The following is a 20,306-nucleotide window of genomic DNA, read 5'->3' on the forward strand; positions in this document are numbered from 1 at the left end:
CTAAGACCCTAGTGCCTGCTCCTATGTTTTGCTTTTGTTGAGCAGTGCAGCACAAGGTCAAGGTGAAGCTGCTTGCAAAGTATTGGGAGATAAGAGAAACATTGCCCAGTTGTTTTCCCAGAACTAAAGAGGAAGCTTTTGTGTTGGGCAGTTAGCATGGAATGCTCTTCCTGCTAAGCTATTTGTTAGTACTTTAACTGTGCATGTCGGCAGTAGCCAAATGCAGGCACAGTGGAGCCCTTTTGGGGGAGTTAATCCGGACCCCAATGTAGAGCCCACATCGACGGTCCCCCTCCCCCTTATTGTGCACTTTAGCTAGTTTCCCCTGAGCCAAGACACTAACTTCTTTCTCACACGCAAATATCCACACCTAGTCTGAACAGCATCAAGACTTGGCTAGAATTTCCCCTCTATCATGTGCCATAGTCATAGTCTTGAGACTCAGGCAAGGGGCAATGCTTCTATTGCTGTTGACCCCTGGAAGGAAGGGTTTAACTATTTCTTGGTTCTCACAAGAATGACTCCATGGGGAGGGGCTGGTCCTCCATGCTTGCTTACTTCAAAATATGACCTTTGTAAAAAGTTAATTGCCAAGCAGGGTTGTTATATTTGGGGGGAGCAGTTTTCTGAGTCTCATCTTCATGTTGCTAACATTGGTACACAACTTAGGTTCTTGTATTATGCTGTCTGATTTGCTTTTGCAACTTTTATTGAAGGTTGTTGCCTAGCAGAAGCATAACTTTGTAGTCTTGTGAGCGAAGTCCTCCTTAAGTTTTCAAGAATGGCACCTCTGCATCTGCACCTCTTTACATCTGCAGATGTAAAAGAATTTGGTTCCAAGTAAAGCCTGTGTTTACTCCTTCCCCCATCTCTTTTATTTTGTGGAAAAGATATTGAGAGTGTAATTGTTCAACCTTGTTAGTTGATACCTGTTTTCCTTTTGTCTTTGAAGAATGGAGACTTTGAGGCTCTCCTTTTTTTTCAGCAGAAGAATTAGAGCAATTGTAAGGGAGGCTCATGTTGACATTTTCTCTTTAGGAGTTAAGTTTCGTAGAAGATGAAGATAATCTTTCCTGTACCATTGAAAGTGATGATGAACTTGAGATGGAAATGCTTAAAGTAGGTTTTTTAAAGTATTAAGGAATCTTAAAATATTTAAAGGAGATTTTTGAATGTTTAAAATAACTCATATACAGTCAGTTCTCGTTATCTGCTAGAGTTAGGTTCCTGGAAAACTTAGTGAATACTGAATTAGCAGATATTGAATCATTGAGCCTAAGGGGAAAATGGGGTTAGATTCCAGGGGACCCTTTTTACTATACTCTCTATGAACTTTATGGATTTGAGGTAGAAAAGGCTGATCAACATCTCCAACATCTGATGCTTCCTCCTCAGTGCTGGCTGTCCCTCATCTGGCTCAAGGTTGCCGGCCCTAGAATGAGTTCAACAGTGGGAGAGGGTTGCTTCACCCTTCCTCCTCCTCCATCTGTCTCTTGGCTTCTTCTCTGGGCTTGCCCCAGCCACAGTATTTTCAGATAACAAGAACAGATTAACAAGAGAGAGGTGGCAATTCTACTGCTTGAGGATAAACAAATTTGCATATAATGAATCTGCATATAAAGAAAACTGACTGTATAAAATTGAATTGGTGATATCCTTAGTAAGTAATTCATTGCCAGAAAGGGGATTGCTTTCTGACAGTACATATGTGAAAACCATTGTATAGTACACTAGTCAGTTTTTTTTCTTGCCATTGATGGTAATTTGATTCCCAGGCTTCTGTTCCTCATTTCCCCTCAATCCCTTTTCTTTAAACAAGTTTAGCAGCCCTATTATTTCTTGGCCTTTTCTTTGGTAGGAAGGGTGCTGCATGCTATGGACTGGAAAGGTTAGGATGGAGGAGGAAGGAGGATAGTGTTTTTAAGTGTCATGTTTTAAAGTGCTATGCACTCAGCCTTCATTACAAGGCAAAGCAATAAATAAAATACAAATGAATGGGGACCCACCAGAAATTGGGTTGCAACCCACCTAGGAGGTCCCAACCTGCAGTTTGCGAAACATGTGCTATGCAGTTGTATAATAATGATGTGTTTTGCGATGCATTAAGCCTGTGTTTCCCAAACTGTGGGTGGGGACCTACCAGAGGGTTGTGAGATGATTTTTGGTGGGTTGTGAAAAGTTTATGAAATATTTAAAAAAAAAAAAAAGTTGCAAGCACGCTTACCTAGTTTGCAGAAGAAAATTGCAGCGGTGAACAATCCGGAGAGGCCACTCTTGTGACTGTAATGTTAACCTGTGGTATGAGGTAATCTTCACACCCGCAAATTAAAATTTCACATTTTCCAATTTTCTCTCTAGTAATTGGCTTGCCATAGATGAAGTGTGAACCCAGTTTCAGCCTTTTGTTTGAACTGGAAGACCCTAAATGCCCATCTTCAACTTTCTGGGAGCCTGTAATGATTGTAAAGATTTGGGGGGGGGGGGGACAATCTTTGAACTTCATTTCTTGGGAGAGTCTAGCAAATATTTACACACGCATACTATATAGAATGTCCCTAGCAGGCTTGGGAGCACAGAACCCTGATTATTATTAATTAATAATTCATTATTATTAATAAATGAAAATAGCATTTTTTTCTAGATCACCTTTTTGTCTAGGGTTGCAATACATTGTTCTAAAAACTGGGCCCTGATGCTAAAATTTTGGGAAGCACTGCATTGGGCAATACAGTAGATAAAAACACAAAATTTAAGATAACTAAAAAAGTTTTGATGATATAAAAGAACTGATCACTGTTAAAATAAGTACCTCTTAATTGTATTTTAGAAATATTTAAAAATCAATATATTCCATTTTTGCATTACACATTGTAATGCATTTAACACTGAAGAATATGCCTTCTAAAGCAAAAAAGACAATGGCATTTTAAACAATTTCTGCCCAAAGTTGCATATACATAACAGGAATCAAATGTGTACACCTATGGGCTGGGAAGAAATAGGTTAAATAAAGACAATAAAACATTTGGCTGTCCAGCAGCTTTGCTGAATAAACAATTTTTTCTGGCCTTGCTCTAGTTAGCATGAAAACCGCTAAGCAGGTAAGGTTTTCCTGGCAGTGAGTTGAGGTGGCAAGATGAATAGCAACTCCTCGTGGGTTTGTTTTCACATTTAAAAAACGGTCGCTGACCATTGTGGGATGATACCTGCCTCTAAAAGTGCGGCAACTCAGCTTCTCTCTTTTCTAGTCTTTAGAAGGTGTAGACAAGTGCAAGATGAATTTTCCTGACTCCAGCTTAGATGAAGCAAAAAGACAAAATGACCTTATTGCAGATGATGATGAAGATGAAGGCATTGAGGAAGAAGATGAAAGTTGGGGTAAATACTGAATTGTGATTCACAGTTTAACTGTGATTCATGCTTAAAATGCATCCAAAATTCCGCTCAACTAGCTTCTTGCTCCCTGGAGAGACATTTGTGATTATGTCTCTCTAACAACAATGCCCCATGTCACAAAACAAACCACTATGGAATTGAAAGGTGTTTTAAAAGCAATTTGTTAATATGGCTTTGGGGATCTGCCATTGACTGTTCCCTTTAAGCTGTGTGACTATACTGCTCAAAGCCTTGGGAAGCCAGGCTCTGTGTAGCTTGGAGCTCAGCATTCCTGGAAGTCCGGTGATGACATATGATGTCATTACCATGCATCCAGAAAAGCTGCTGGGCTGCCACACAGTGGTTTGGACCCTCCTAGAGGGACCACTGCTGCCATTCATGGGGGATGGGGAGTCAAAATTCCCACTGGGCATGTGCAAACTCTCCCTGGATCTCAGTCCTATAAGCAATAACCAAAAGTAAACTTTCTTTACCACTGATTTGTTTTCTGTTCCCAAAGATTCCTTCTTACCTGTGCCTAATCCGAAACAAATTGCATGCCTAAAGACATATTTTGGACATTCAAGTTTTAAACCGTAAGTTGTATTTTTTTGAAGTATATGTTGGAATGGATTACTTTTAATATTCTAAAAAACCATAAACAAGGACACTTCTGTGTGCTATACTTTATGCCTGGGTCAGTACCCCTGTAATGAGTCTTCTACCTGGCAATATAATTTAACAGTGTTTACCTCTTAAATTATGACCATTGCGCATAGTCCAGTGGCTTTCAGATTGCTTTTTAGAAGCTTATGGGGGTTCTGCAGTATTGGTATTTGCAAATTTGCAAATTTGCAAATACCAATTTGCAGTACTTGCAGTACTGGTATTTGGTGGAGAAGTTTGCCTGGAAGAAGCTACCTGTTTAGTGCACCATTTGAAGTGAGTGTCTTGGGGTGGGGGAGATGGGAGAAGAGCAGGAACTAATGGGGTTATGGAAGATGAACAAAAATGTCATTGGTGTGCTGAAGCTGAAACCAATGGTGGAAAATGGTGTCATTGCAAAGGCGAGGGGGAACACTTGAACATTTTTCTAAGCAGTTGTGACTGCTAAGGAAAGGAAAACGGCAAGAAGGTGTGGCTGAAGAGCTTTTGACAAAAGACAGGGGAAGGGAGATGCTGCAAAGGACCACCCCATCCCCTGGCCAAAGCTTATTTACCAGCTTTCTTTATTTTAGAATTCAAGAAAGAATCATGGGAACTAGAGGGTGAGACAGTAACTAACAGTTCTTTTCAGCCCTGTCCCCTCATATGCCCTATGTGGTAAAATGTCTCATCTGCAATGTTCTTTTCTACTTTGACTATACTCTGAGGCTATTTTAAGTAGGAGGCAGGAGTTTCATGAGGTCTGAATCATTTCAGCTAGATTGAATGCCTCTACAAATATGAGGATCCCTCTAGCTCCACAAAGACCAACTAATTCTATTGCATCTGTGGGAGAAAGGTTTTGGAGGGGCATGTTCATTGCTGGCTGAAACAAGATTTTTCTCTCATTTTATTCCCAAGAATAATGGAAATTGATGGTGAGGGTTTGTGAGGTTGGGGGTGTTCTAGGAGTTTCTAGAAATAAGGTGGGGCTAGTAAAAAGTATAAACACTAAATTCTCAGTATCCGTGCACTCTGTTCCTGTCAATTTGTTTATCCACTGGAACGAAGTGTATATGCCATTCATGGTCTATTACGGTAGTTCTGAAGCTATCCAGACCACTCTGAAATGATCCCAGCATCCTGCAGCAGCTGGTTATTTTGTTTCCCCCCCAATTCCATTGATACCATAGGATAAATGATTCTACATTCATAGATTCGGTATCTGCTGAGTTTTTCAGCAACCTAACCCTCATGGATATTGAGAATTGTCTGTATGTTTAGGCCATCAGACCTGCAAGCATGTCTTTCCTCAGCATCTCATGGATAAGATGCTCTGGTATATTCTTGGCAGGGAAGATGGGTCAAAAGGCAGGCACATAGCTTGTGTTTTGCTTTTTGCTTTGCCTGCTAACAAGCTTGCATTACAATGTATGTTACAGTATGCAGATATTCTTTCCCAAGTATTTAATTAGATTTACCTTTATTGGTGGAATGGATCAGATGTACCAGGATATGCTGTATCTACCATGGCAAGAATGTTTCAGTCATCTTTTGTTTATTAAATACACGGAGCTCACTATGGTTTCCATCTATCATGTTTCTTCTGTGTCCATGGCCGTACACACGCAACATATAGGTGCTGCCTGTAGGGTGTGTGGGCAGATATGGGTTAATCAACATTGCTATACAACTGTAGTTTTGGTGGTAAGCACTGTATGTATGTAGGCTATGCAATTTTGGCTTTTGTAATGGTCTGCAGGCTTTGCTGTCTGTTCCAGGAGCACACCAGTATTGTCAGTTACTCAAACTGTCCGTGTAAGCAAATCTGGCATCTCAAAAACCTTTAGGTCCATGCCATACAGTATGCTTAAGTAAATATCTGTTATGCATGAGAGTCTGAATGGTGCTTTGCTGAATAAGATTGTTATTGACCAAACTGTATGGGTGAAATGTGACACTTTTGATCATGACTTCTCTTTAATTGCCAGGGTCCAGTGGAAAGTGATCTCTTCAGTTTTGCAAGATAGAAGGGATAATCTTGTAGTTATGGCAACTGGTGAGTTAAATTTTATTATGAAACATTTAAGTGGTCTTTGTAAACCCATGCAAGATGATTGGTTTGATGTTTTAATAAGCATGGTGGTACAGGCGGTTGTTGCTGTTTTGGTCCCATAGAAGAAGTGTAAAATTGTGAAGAAGGTATCTTAGGTTGGAAAATTTATGTAAATTTGTAACTGTACAGATGTATACATATAGTGAAGATCCTTGAGAATTTAGGGAAAGGGAGGTACATCTAAAGCTACAATAGGAGCACAGCTGAAATTTAGAATTTGAAATTGAGGGATGCTTGTGGCACTCGTGGTCCAGTATAAGGGACGAGCAGCCCAATCCTGAGCTGCCTGGCGCATGGGGCTGCCATGTGCCAGAATGGCTGCCACAACAGCCTGAGCTTGCTAGGCAGTCAGCGGTAGCTCCTCAGGGGAAGGGCTAAGGAAAGTAGCTCTGCACTGGGGCTATTCAACGCTGTGGTGGCTGTTTAGCTGGTGCAGAAGCAAGATGCCTCATGTCAGGCCTCAACATGGGGCTCTGGATCCGGCAGAGTGGAGCTCCACCGGTCCCAACCCCTTCTTGTCTTGCTCCCTCCCCCATCATGCCTTTTCCTCGTCTTCCCCTGCCTCCCCCATGCCCCCACTCACCTCTCTGCCACCTGGCACTTTGTATGGAGTGCTGTTCCAGCATGGGCACGAGCTGGGCCAGCTCCGGTGATGGGTTGGTGGTAATGCTTTCAAACTTGCCTTGCGTCATGTTTGCGACAGTGCGCGCTGGCAGTGAGCTGGCACACTGAGTTCAGGATCGGGTCCTTATGCTGGCCCAGTGTGATCTTTGGGTTGCACTCTTAGAGATATTGGCGTAAAAATACTGTATGTGCAGTTCTAGAAGATGAGCTTTTTGCAGCTCATCTATGTGGTAATTTCATTCACATCTAAGGTGTACAGGTTTTTTTTCAAGTTGAAAAACTTGGAATTATTATTATTAAAATCTTTTCAGATTTTATACATAGTGCCTGTATGTTCAAGATAATGCTTTTTCTTTTTAAGGCTATGGGAAAAGTTTGTGTTTTCAGTTTCCACCTGTATATACTGGAGGTACTGGAATAGTCATCTCTCCCCTTATATCTTTGATGGAGGATCAAGTACTACAACTCAAGTAAGTAAGGAAAGGCGGAAGGGTAACTCTATAAGACCTTTTGACTTTTTCCAGTTCCATGAAAGCTTTCAGGTTATGTTCATCTCCATATCCTTATATGCATTTTTTTGAATGTCAAAACTTGTCATGTGTGAGTATAAAAACTTCACAAAAGCCCCTTTCAGGGGCTTGGAACTAATAATGTGGCTGTTGCTCTTAGTTTATAATTTTAAGCAACAGCTGGAGTGGTGTTGGTTGAATGTTGGATGATTGCCCTTATTCTTGGAAAATTTTGTTTTCTGAAAAGCTAGTTGGGAAGCAGATGTTTTAGGGAGAGGCTGTGTTCATGATCCTACTCTGTTCTTTGATTTGATCATTATACGAAGATATCTATTTTCTTTTCATGTTTTCAGGAAAATAATATAATACATTTGAAGTGCAAATGAATATATTTAGAGATGGTTTGATGTTGATTCATTTTATTTTCTTAAAACAAGAAGTAATCAAAAAGGGGCCATAACAAATCCTGTATATAGAATTCACAAATTCCACAATAACATACTAAATGACAAATTCCAGAATGTCTGCTGCAGCAAAAACTAACAGATTTTTTTTTTATGGCAAAAGCTTTATTGGGTAGAACCCACTTTGTTAAATTGATACGGTGTTATTGGCTGATTTTGTTTTTAGACACAAGTACAAGTTTTTTCCTTTGTACCTGTGTATGTATTTGTGATGTCTTGGAGCAGGGTCTCCAAACTTTTTGGCATGATGGCCACATTGTTTATCTGACACAGTGTCAAAGGCCGACAAATAAATAATAAATGGAGACCCAATGGTTGAACACAATAAGTGGTGGGGGTGGAAGGAAGAGGGAAGTAGAGGGCAAAATTGACTTGGGCAGAAAGAGGGGGGGAAAGATTTTGAAAACCTTTCAAGTAAAGGTAAGCGCTGGGTGGCACAGGGATGTGAGAAGGGTGGTGGGAGGGCAGGTAGAGGTGTTTCTGGGCAGGCAAAATGGCAGAATGTAGGAGGGACCAGCCCGGGAGGGGGTAGGACTGGTGGAGGCCTTCACCTCTGGATCCCGTCCTCCATGTTGAGCTTCCAAGCCTGCCATGGAGCTTCTCAAGTCTGCGCCAGCAATTTAGCTGGCGCAGACTTGAGTAGCCCCATTGTGATGGCTGGGGCCTTACTCGGGCCCCAGGGGATGAAGGGGATGAATGTCCCTTTCCCCCAAGAGGACCTCCAGCAGCTTCCTTGGCCCCGCAGGATACAACGGTGGCCATTTTGGTGCCACTGTAGCCTGCAGCACTGAGAAGATTGGGACTGAACTGCCCATGTCAGTGTTCTTTTAAAACAATGGTTTTCAACTTTTTTGTGCCACAATCTCAACAAATAAAGTACGAAACTGTGAACCCACTGTTGACTTTGCTCCCCTCTCAGGACCCAGTCCATCCATCCTTGTCCCACCCTCCCCTCACTGTTCACAGTAACCAAATATTCTTATTGGAGAGAGCAGAAAAGGTTACCATGAAGCCTGGTAAAAACTATTTTAGCACAATTGCTAAGAACCTGAGCAGGACTAGGACACAATCCCTTGGTATCTGAAGGGGTACTCCAGATGCCTCCCCCTTTATCTCGTAGTGCTCTAGTCCAGTTGTTTTCCACCTGTTTTGCTCCTGTAAGTTGCCTCGACCCCACAACTGAGGCTTTGAAACCCCATTGGGGTCCCAACCCCAAGTTTGAAGCTTGAACACTATTTTAAAAAATTAAGAGGCAATTTCTCTGCTGTGGGGTTATCACTCCTCCCTCACATTAAAAATGGTTGTGGGCATTTGAAAAAGTAATGGGTGAGGTAGTGTGTTGCTTCTTCACTTGCTTCTGGTGCAATATTCTAAGAGGGATTTGCATGGGGAAAGGTGTCAGCTGTTTCTCCATCTAGAAGTTACTTGCTTCCACTCGACTCCTAGTTTCCTTTTCAGGCATGACATTGCAGGTTGAGTAAGAGAGTACTGTTCACATGTTCTTCTCCCATCACTTTATAATGTCCTAAACCTTTCTGAGGGTCAAAGGAGACATGACTTGATTTGCACTGGTACTTTTGTGCTCTATGAATGAGGTGAAGGGGAAAAGCTCTCGTATATCAGTTGTTTGAAACATAAAAAATTATTTTTATAGTGCATTTTGTAGGGATGGTGATAAAGAACAGTGTTAGTGCTGAACCAACCCTTGCTTGTGGTGCTTGTCTTGCAGGATGTCAGGAATTCAAGCTTGCCTACTTGGATCAGCACAGTCAAAAAATGTCAGAGGGGAAATCAAAGCGTAAGCCCTTTCTCCTCCTTTACAAACAGCAAGGAAACCTCTAGCTTGTAAACTTGCATACTGAAGTTTGTATGAATCTACAGTTATTTTCAAATAAAGTACATGTGTGTGACTGATTCACCCTGATGTTGGTCAGAATCAAGAGAACTGCTGCACCCTATGAGCCTTTTAAATTTATTTTTCCTGGCACTGGTATCAAATGTTTGAATGGTGTCCCAGATCAGTGTGGACCAGATCTGATAGTATCTACAGACTCATACTCTGAGATTGCTTCTTTGCATGCTCTTGATGTTTGTACAATCAAGAGTGAACTTGATTGATCTTGAGATCACAGAGGGACCTTACTTTCCAGGGCAACTGAGAAGGGCCCAGTAGGCTAAAACCAGTGCTGAACTGTATGTTGGAGAACCCAAGGGATCTGTGCAATGTACACTGCTCAAAACAATAAAGGGAACACTTAAACCACACATCCGAGATCTGAATGAATGAAATATGCCTATTAAATACTTTGTTCCTGACATAGTTGAATGTGCTAACAACAAAATCACACAATAATCATCAATGGAAATCACATTTATCAACCCATGGAGGTCTGGGTTTGGTGTCATACTCAAAATTGAAGTGGAAAAACACACTACAGGCTGATCCAACTTCGATGTAATGTCCATAAAGCAAGTCAAAATGAGGCTCAGTAGTGTGTGTGGCCTCCATGTGCCTGTATGACCTCCCTACAACACCTGGGCATGCTCCTGATGATCTCCTCCTCCTGATGATCTCCTCAGGATAGTCTCCTGAGGGATCGCCTCCCAGACCTGGACTAAAGCATCCGCCAACTCCTGGACAGTCTGTGGTGCAACGTGGCGCTGGTGGATGGAGCGAGACATGATGTCCCAGATGTGCTCAATTGGATTCAGGTCTGGGGAACGGGCGGGCCAGTCCATAGCATCAATGCCTTCATCTTGCAGGAACTGCTGACACACTCCAGCCACATGAGGTCTAGCATTGTCCTGCATTAGGAGGAACCCAGGGCCAACCACGCCAGCATATGGTCTCACAAGGGGTCTGAGGATCTCATCTCGGTACCTAATGGCAGTCAGGCTACCTCTGGCGAGCACATGGAGGGCTGTGCAGCCCGCCAAAGAAATGCCACCCCACACCATTACTGACCCACTGCCAAACCGGTCATGCTGGAGGATGTTGCAGGCAGCAGAACGTTCTCCCTGCCGTCTCCAGACTCTGTCACGTCTGTCACATGTGCTCAGTGTGAACCTGCTTTCATCTGTGAAGAGCACAGGGCGCCAGTGGCGAGGTTGCCAATCTTGGTGTTCTCTGGCAAATGCCAAACATCCTGCATGGTGTCGGGCTGTCAGCACAACCCCCTCCTGTGGACGTCGGGCCCTCATACCACCCTCATGGAGTCTGTTTCTGACCGTTTGAGCAGACACATGCACATTTGTGGCCTGCTGGAGGTCATTTTGCAGGGCTCTGGCAGTGCTCCTCCTGTTCCTCCTGGCACGAAGGCAGAGGTAGCGGTCCTGATGCTGGGTTGTTGCCCTCCTACGGCCTCCTCCACGTCTCCTGGTGTACTGGCCTGTCTCCTGGTAGCGCCATGCTCTGGACACTACACTGACAGACACAGCAAACCTTCTTGCCACAGCTCGCATTGATGTGCCATCCTGGATGAGCTGCACTACCTGAGCCACTTGTGTGGGTTGCAGACTCCGCCTCATGCTGCCACTAGAGTGATAGCACCGCCAGCATTCAAAGGTCACCCAAACATCAGCCAGAAAGCATAGGGACTGCGAAGTGGTCTGTGGTCACCACCTGCAGAACCACTCCTTTATTGGGGGTGTCTTGTTACTTGCCTATGATTTCCACCTGTTGTCTACTCCATTAGTGCAACAGCATGTGAACTTGATTGTCAATCGGTGTGGCTTCCTAGGTGGACAGTTTGATTTCACAGAAGTGTGATTGACTTGGAGTGACATTGTGTTGTTTAAGTGTTCCCTTTATTGTTTTGAGCAGTGTATTTCTGACAGTTTTCTGCTAGTGTATTGTAGTGGCTAGGAGACTGAGCTATGAATTGAACTTCTTTGGCTTATCTCTGCCATGAAACTCTGCCTTAGGCATTTCACTGCCTCTGAGTCTTGGCTTCCCACTACCGAGAGAGTAATATTTACTTGCCTTTGCAGCAGTAGTTCCCAAACTGTGAGCCATGACCTCTGTGGAACTGCAGAAACTATCCAGGGGAGATGCAGAACCCTTGTGAAAAACCAGCCACCCTCTACAACATATAGGATTATAGCCCTAATGGGGAGCTGCAGCCAGTGGCCCAGTAGGTCAAGGGAGCTGCCAGTTGAAAAAGTTTGGGAACCACTGCCTTGCAGGTTTGTAGTAAGGCTTGCATCAAGATAATATATGTGCAGTGCTTTGGACACTCAGAAAGTGCTACACACATGATGATGATACATATTTTTAGGAGGTGAGATGCTTCCTTCCATACAGTTGAAGCTTCCTAGCTTTCTGATCTATCTCACATGTTGCAATTTTCTAGTCTAGAGATGATGATGGTTTGAATTTCCCATCTGCTTATAGGGCATGTGACCCTTTAGAAGTCGACTTTCGACTTGGTAGAGTTTGGGGAAGATGACTATTCCTACAATGTGGACTTTCAGGAAGATCCCAAAATTGTGTATCACAGCCAAGGGCCTCTCTGGGCTGTGATGGGTATTGTAGCCCCCCGCTCCCCCCCCCCCGGTTTCATGGCCTGCTGGGCATCATTTCTTTGATTTTTGTCAGGATTCAGCTTAAGTTGAAGGGAGGTGTTGAAGTAGAAGGGAGTTGAGCATATCAAGGCCTGTGCTTCTTAAATGTTCCCGTACAGGTTGAGCCTCATTATTCCTGTGGGTTCCTTTCCAAGCACTCACCTGGATGGCACTATAGCAAATCAATTTAAAAAACAAAGTTCCTTTGCTCTGGTGATTTAAAAACAGCCTTGTTGACCTTTGTGATGTAAGATAAGAGTCATTAAGAAGACAATCCATCAATCAGTTGTCCCCTTCACTCAGCCCCTCCCTTCACCAATGCAAAGTGATCACCTTTCTTTCATGTGTTCAGGGGGAAGGGAGGGGTCGCCTGGAGGGAGGATTGATGGTTTGTTAGCCAGCTGCTCTCTCTCTCTCTCTCTCTCTCTCTCTCTCTCTCATTAAGGAGGCTATTGTTAAAGGACTGTTCAGTTTTTTTAAACTGATTTTAAAGGGGTGCATTTTTCCCTTCTCCAGGGATCAGCACATTCCTTCTCATTTGCAGTGGCCATTCGTGTGGAGTCAAATCCATGTATAAAAAATCCATGTATAACAAGGCTGGACCTGTACTTAAGTTTAGATTAGTATTTTTCCACATTTTCAAAAACAACCTGTTGAATGAATAAAGCCAATAAACCCTCTGCACACTTGATCCTCAAGATCAACCAAGCAGGCAGTGGAGTAAGCAAGGTACATCTTGCCAGAAGGAGTCTGAAGTTTGGTATTTTATGTTTTCTTTAAATACACATGAAAATGCAACGTCCAATATGTGTGGTATGAATTCTTTGATACTACTTCATTTTGGGTGGGAGATCATGCCGTTTTCCCCTGCTTTTTCATAGGGGCCACTATCGTGTTGTCTACATAACTCCTGAGTTTTGTTCAGGGAATTTGTCATGGCTCGAAGAACTTGATCAAACTATTGGTAAGTGGGGATAACTACTACTTTGTAAACCTTCCAAAAGAGTTTGCAATTCCAAAGTCTGCTAACAAACATTATCTCCTCAAGGCCATCCTGGTTGAGCTTCTTATTTCTAAATGTATTTTGAAAATTACTGAAGTGCAAGAATGAGAGAAGATGACTAAGCAGTTCAGGAGTCATGTGAACTATTTTTATGTGGACCTTGAATTATGGGAGTATTAGGACTACTGAGCAGACTGTTTGCATTGTTCTCTTTTTTCTTTCTCTTCCCCCGTAATATCAAGACAAATTTGCAATAAGGCTATGATATTATGTCTGTGCCGGATAAATAAAGGACAGCTTTTTACACATTTGAATGAACGCCAACAAAATTGTTGTTGTGAAATCTTGAAGGAAATGGTAATTCAAATTCTTAAATGCTGAATTCTGAAACATGGGTAAATAATGCATACTTGCAGTGGCGTCACAAGGGGGGTGCAGGCTGCACCGGGTGACATGCATGGGGGGTGACGCGCACTGGGGGGCACATGATAAAATCATGGTGGTTAGGAGTAATACTGTCATGTTATAAACTGTTGGATGTGGAATTTCCAGCAGAATGCAATGCAAAAAACCAGAGTGAAATATCCCCTTTCTATCAAAAATTATGACCAAAAAACCAGAGAACAAAAAATGCATGAAGCCCTATGGAAGTGAAACTGAGCTGTATCATGCATTTACTCGCTAATAGGCAACCTTGCCTTAGTCTGTCGGAAAGGGCAGGCTGAGAGGAATCCAACAACACCAGAGTGATCCTGATCCAATGAATGCAGCCCCCAAAAACACCTGAGAAGGAAGTCCCTCCCTCCAAGCAGATGAATGTATTGAGCCCTATGGAAAGCGAAATTAAGCCTCAAGGTTGCGTTTACTCACGAGTAAGCAAACATGCCTTGGCTGGTGGTCAGGTCAGGCAAAGGGGAATGTGAAGCCACCAGAATGGTCCTGATCTGATAGAACTGGAGCTCAACAAATGCTCCAGAAGGCAGCTTCCTCCCCCCCCTCCACTAAAAAGGATCAAAACAGAGGCTTCAGCTGATAAGGTGAACTATTTTGAGACTTGCAAAGCCAGGTGGATCTTGACAGTGATCTGGTTTAAACAGAAGCTCTTAAATTGAACTGGGCACTGGGTAGGGCTGAAGACCTTACTGATTTTGGAGGGGAGTATTATTGCAGGCAGGGTACAGGGGAAATTCACTTGATGGTACAGGGCTGGCTTCTGCTTATTTATTTGTTTTACTTTAATTATTTATACTTATTTATTTTAATTTGCCTGATGATGTCACTTCCACTATGACTTCACTTTTTGTGGGTCTTGGACAGATTGTCATTCTAAAAAGTGGGTCCCAGTACTAAAAGTTTGAGAACTGCTGCAATAAGGTGTTAGTAAGTTGACACCCGGGGTGTGTGTGTGTTAGGTACCACTAGTGACCAAAATCACAATTTGGAAGAATAATACCATCTTGTTATATATAAATCAATGTGTAATTTCATGCAGAATGTGTTCTATCACCATGCCCACCACCTGGGGTGTTGCCCTGCCCACTGTATGGGGGATCACGCGCTGGCATCCCACAGCAGGTGACGTGAACCCCAGTGACGCCACTGCAAACTTGCATTATTTCTTTTGTTTAACTTATTTGCTATCATATGGAGATGCATGGAGCTCTTTAGGGCAGAGAAGTGCTCCTGCAGCCAAAGAAACACTAGCTTAAATATGAGCTCCTTTGCCTTTTGAGATTCCACCAGGGATTCCAAGCATATTTTCACACATGTCTTTATAACTAAAAATTTACATCAAAAAATAAGAAAACAAATTCTCAAGAATTTGAATTGTGTGCCCAATACCATGTTCTGTAGTTTTTCTTCTGATCTTGGGGAATTTTGGCATGCACATAGCTCTTTCCTTCAGGTTTCAAGAGCCCACATGGTTTGAAGAGTGGCAACCATGTTTCCAGCCACAAACGATTTTCTAGAAACAGGTCTCAGAGTTATGAGAACAAGTCGTACATTTTGACAAGGGCATAAAAAGGATATGATAAAGTATTGGGAGAGCCTTCTTGTTAATGCTTCCATTGATCATAGAAGAATTGTTTCCCTAAATGTTCATGGTATTGGCTGTAATACTTTAAACTTAATTGTTCTCATGCTGAGAATAGTCATTTTATCCAGGTTTCTCTCCATACAGTACTGCTTATTAATACCATTTGGAATGTAGAGCCACCCCCTGAGATCCAATTTATACTTCTTCTTTTGCACCTTTGGTTACTTGCATGAGCACTGTAATATATTGTTATATATGACACATGTATTTAATTAAAAACCAACTTGGGACCATTAAATTTGAGAGGCCATCTTCTTCCATATGATCTGGACTGCCCTCTTTCTTCATCAGAGAAGGTCCTTTTAGAAGTGCTGTTGCTTAACAGGTGAGAAACAGAACAGCAAGGAGGGCCTTCTTGGTAGCATACTCCTTAATGGAATTGACTCCTTTTAGGCCAGTCTCCAAATTTGCGACTGCTGTGTAACAAAAATGCAGTTGCCATTCGGACCGTATCTTACCATTCCGCCAGGTTGCTGCGTGTATTCCTACTAGATGGGGAGACAGGAATACTCTGGGCAGTTGCGTTTGTTGCCTAGCATCACAGTAGGCTGCGCAACAGGACTTCCGGGCAGATGCGACTGCCCAGAGCAGGGGTGCTCACACTTTTTTGACTCGAGAGCTACTTTGAAACCCAGCAAGGCCCGGAGATCTACCAGAGTTTTTTTACAATGTTCGCGCCATCATAACATATAACATTTATGTGTACAATGTATGTTGGTGTACCTTGAGCCCCACTGAGTATAACAGGACTTACTCCTGAGTAGGCATGCCTAGGATTAGACTGTGAGGCTGCAATCCTAGCCACACTTACCTGGGAGTAAGCCTCACTGAGTACAATGGGCCTTACTCCCGGTGTTTCCTCCCAGAGGCACCTGAGGGGGGGGGTCGGCACTCCGCGATCTACTCATTTTGCCTCGCGATCTACCGGTAGATCGCGATCCACCTATTGAGCACCCCTGGCCCAGAGCGTCTCTGTCTCCCAATATAGTAGGAATACATGTGACAACCTGGCAGAATGGTAAGGTTTGATCACCAGGTGGACGGGTTTGTCCAAATCCGTTTTGTCCAAATCCGGTCCCCAGGTCAGGGTTTGGAAAGCCCTGCCTTAGGCTTACAAATTGCTCCTTCTGTAGAGGCCTTCTTGTAGGTCCTAAAACCTCTCTTTTAAGGCTGGCCTTCTGAATTTCTTTTCGTCCTCTTAGTAGTTCTGCTGGCTTCTTATGGATATGTTTTTCTGCTGTTGTGTCTTTTATAGGTAGAGAATTATCTGATGTACACTCTCCATTTGAAGTAGATTGTATTTCTGTAAGCAGTTAAATATGAATACCAAAAGAACCTGTGTTGTAATATCTGTATCATTGTAAAAGCGCTCTGATCATGTGGGAATTCTCTCTTAGGCATCACTCTGATAGCCGTTGATGAAGCTCATTGTATATCTGAATGGGGGCATGACTTCAGGAATTCATTCAGGTCCTTGGGGATGTTAAAGAAAACTCTTCCTAAGGTAAAGTGATTCTGTCGATAAAATGATGTTTAAGGATTTGATTATTTTGTATCTGTGAAATTGATACCAATACTGAGTATTACATACACATAGGTTCTTACATATGCATAGGGCTGCTCCCCTTTATAATGCAGAAGTAGGGAAGCAAATGAAACCTAAATATGGTTCTTTTCAACTAGATGGTCAGATCTTATCAGCTGCATTGAGGATGGAAGAACTAAAATTTTATAACAAAATGTTAACATGCTCAAGGTCATGGGCTATTTATTGGCCCATAAATTATCAAGGAGATTAACAATTACCTGCATCTTAGAAAGAGAGAGATCCACTGAACGCTCATAAGGTGAGTGGGTTATCCTTTGTTTTAATTTTAGAAAATTTTAATTTTAGAAAAGAAAACATGAAAAGAATCAACCATTTTGATAGTTTGCTTTACTCACCATTTTGCTCTTCATTTCTCTGTTTTATTTTCAGGTTCCTATAGTTGCATTAACTGCAACAGCAAGCCCATCCATTAGAGACGACATAATAGACTGTCTAAATTTAAAGACTCCTCAGGTCACATGTACTAGTTTTGACCGGCCGAACTTGTACCTAGAAGTTGGACGAAAAACTGGAAATATAATCGGGGATTTAAAACAGTTCCTTATTCAAAAGCAAAGGTGAGCATGTTTTGACAATTTATAAACTACTTTTTCCAGAGCTCTCCCTTGAAATAAATGTGTAAAATATTTACATTTATAACTCAGCTCAAAGCTTATAACTACCCTCAAAGAGAGGGTAACAATTCTGATGCATTACAAATAATTTTAGTGTTGTCAGAAGATCCTAATACTCATTTCCCCAAACTTCCAAACATATAGGTATTAATAGACTTCCGAAAATTGCTTAGGTTTAGATCTTGGTGAAACTTTAAGGGGAAGTACCCACTATAGCTACAACCAGTGCTTTGAACTGTGCTTGAAAGAGCACTGAAAATCTGTGCAATGTACTTCTGGTAATTCTTTACTATTAGGATGTAAGATGTTCCATTCTGTATAGCTGAAGCTTCCAAATTGTCAGAAAAGGCAGCTCAGCATATTGCAGATTGCAATTGTTTAGTGTAGAGTTGGTGATGGTTTTCAGGTTCCCATCTGCTTGGAAGGGCTTGCTACCCATTAGAACTTCACTTTCGACACGGTGGAGTTGGGGTAAGGAAGCCATCACTACAATGTTGAGCTTTCAAGAACATACCAAAATTTTCAACTTGGTTAATGGGGCAGCTTAATGGGTTAATGGGCCCTTGGTTAAAGGGCCACTTTAGGGTGTGATGGGATTTGTAGGTCCCTCTAGGTTTCATGGCCTACAGACCATCAATCTTTTTATCTAGTTTAAGTTGGGGGAAAAAGTGCTATTGAAGTAGAGGGGAGTTGAGCGTATCAAGGCCTGCATTTTTTAAATGATCTAGTTCACCTGTATTTCAAAACAAACTACTGGAAAAATAAATCTAAGTTTAAAAAAAGAAATCTACAATGAAGATGTATCCTAGAGCAGCATAATCTTAAAATGTTCATTCAGATGTCCAGATATATCACACACAGATGCTTTCTTCTTTTTTCCCATTCTTAGAGATACATATGAATTTGAAGGTTCCACTATTATTTACTGCCCTTCAAGGAAGGCCACTGAACAGGTAGCCGCACAGCTGTTCAAATTAAATCTTGTTTGTGGTACATACCATGCTGGCATGGGAATCAAAGCAAGACGAGATGTCCACCATAGATTCATGAGAGATGAAATACAGGTATGAGGCAAATGGAATTAGGTTGTCATAGGATGCTATGTTTTGGTCATACATGGAAGAAAATTATGGAGGAAGAAGCTTTGTACGTTGTTCAAAAAATAAGTTTCAAGTTGTTTTGAAAAGCAGTTCCTGTTTTCTTGACTATACAATGATGTACAATGATACCTCCTATAATACTGCTTCCTTTTGTACTGGTTTGTTACAGTGCTGTTTGTCTTGGATGATTGACACCTATTCTAGCCAACGAGGTTGGAGTGTTCTGGGCTCCTGTTCCCTGCCTGTTAGGTTAACTGCATTTTATAGCATTATTTTGTGCCATGCTGAACTTTCTGGAACAGGCTCCCTGCATTATGAGGGGTATTACTGTACTCAGTAGCCTCAGTTTTTCCAAAGTGAGCCATGACTAAGGTTGCAGTGCTAAATACACTTACTAGGGAGTAAGCCCCCTTGAGATTTACTTCTGAGTAAACCCACTTAGGATTGCACTGAAAATTGCATTTAAATCAATGGGATTTAAGTTAGTTGGAACATAAACTGCAGTCCTCAGTCACTTATCTGGGGATAATCTGCATTATCTGCATAGGATCTGGGTGCATGTCACATTCCATCGCTTTCCATGGGAGCTAGTTGCAACTAATTTTTGCTGGATTGTGCCCCAGATGGCTACATTTCCCCTCTGTGCTCTTGTTTTGCATTTAGTATGTATTATGCATTTATTATATCAATAATGAGATAATGTATGTGAAGTCCTTGGACAACTCAAAAGCACTACATAACTGCTAAGTATTGTAATTCATATCCTAATATATATTACTATTTACAGTTTTGTAATGCTTAGTAGCAAATTGCTATGAAAAAGAAAATGTGTGTTATGTACATTTGTTGCTTGTGTTCAATAAATTCATGAGATTGAATAAGATTGTGCATTGCCCATCTTGAGAGTTAAAAGGCTGCTCAGTTATTTACTTGGCTTCTAGGATTTCACATTCAGACTCCAGAGCAGGGAACATGCTTCTAATACCAACCCTCACCATGGGTAAAAGTGAGTACAAACCAGGGGGATTCTGCATTTATTGGAATGTAGGATTCCCCCCAGCTGTTTATGATAAAATGGGTTCAATCTTTCAGGATCAAGGAGATTCCATATTCAAATAAATGTGGGGTCTCCTCAGATCAGTAATTTACTTCTCCTGGTGGTGAGAGGGGGAGAAGAGTACCTGAGACCTGCTGGTGATATGACCATAGGCTGAATGCTAGGGGCCAAGTAATGAGTGAAGAAGCCTGCAAGTCATTTTTGCAGTATGTGGTGTGTTCAGTATATTTCACAATAGTTTCAGTCCTCCTTGTAACAACCTGGGATATATCTCGCTTTTTCACCTCTTTGTCAACAGAATTGTAGACTGATGGACTTGAATTCATGTTCACATGGCTATTTACTTACTTACTTACTTATTTAGAGCCCAATCCTGTGCTCGACGGCAAGGCTCCGTGCTGAGGAGCACAGTTGCAAGCATGCCATAAGGCACGTTGGCGGGTCTCACCACTGGGCTAGCCCAGCACCAGCTGGTGTTGGGCTAGCATTGGGCGGCTGCCCAGGTTCTGTGGCTTGGCGGTCTCCTAGA

The 20,306-nt window shown here is 42.2% G+C and overlaps 1 protein-coding gene across 1 annotated transcript in view; it reads left to right on the forward strand.

Annotated features, from left to right (window-relative positions):
* The window catches only part of WRN (WRN RecQ like helicase), a 69,561-nt gene that overhangs the window by 19,170 nt on the left and 30,085 nt on the right, over window positions 1-20,306 (forward strand). Inside the window, exons 10-19 of the mRNA XM_066615108.1 lie at window positions 1,039-1,119; window positions 3,249-3,378; window positions 3,896-3,971; window positions 6,012-6,079; window positions 7,122-7,230; window positions 9,463-9,531; window positions 13,178-13,260; window positions 16,795-16,901; window positions 17,376-17,563; window positions 18,510-18,684. Coding sequence (XP_066471205.1) covers window positions 1,039-1,119; window positions 3,249-3,378; window positions 3,896-3,971; window positions 6,012-6,079; window positions 7,122-7,230; window positions 9,463-9,531; window positions 13,178-13,260; window positions 16,795-16,901; window positions 17,376-17,563; window positions 18,510-18,684 — 1,086 coding nt within the window. The remainder of the gene's footprint in view (window positions 1-1,038; window positions 1,120-3,248; window positions 3,379-3,895; window positions 3,972-6,011; window positions 6,080-7,121; window positions 7,231-9,462; window positions 9,532-13,177; window positions 13,261-16,794; window positions 16,902-17,375; window positions 17,564-18,509; window positions 18,685-20,306) is intronic.

The sequence above is a fragment of the Tiliqua scincoides genome, chromosome 2 (genome assembly GCF_035046505.1).
Source record: "Tiliqua scincoides isolate rTilSci1 chromosome 2, rTilSci1.hap2, whole genome shotgun sequence".
Classification (NCBI taxonomy): domain Eukaryota; kingdom Metazoa; phylum Chordata; class Lepidosauria; order Squamata; family Scincidae; genus Tiliqua; species Tiliqua scincoides.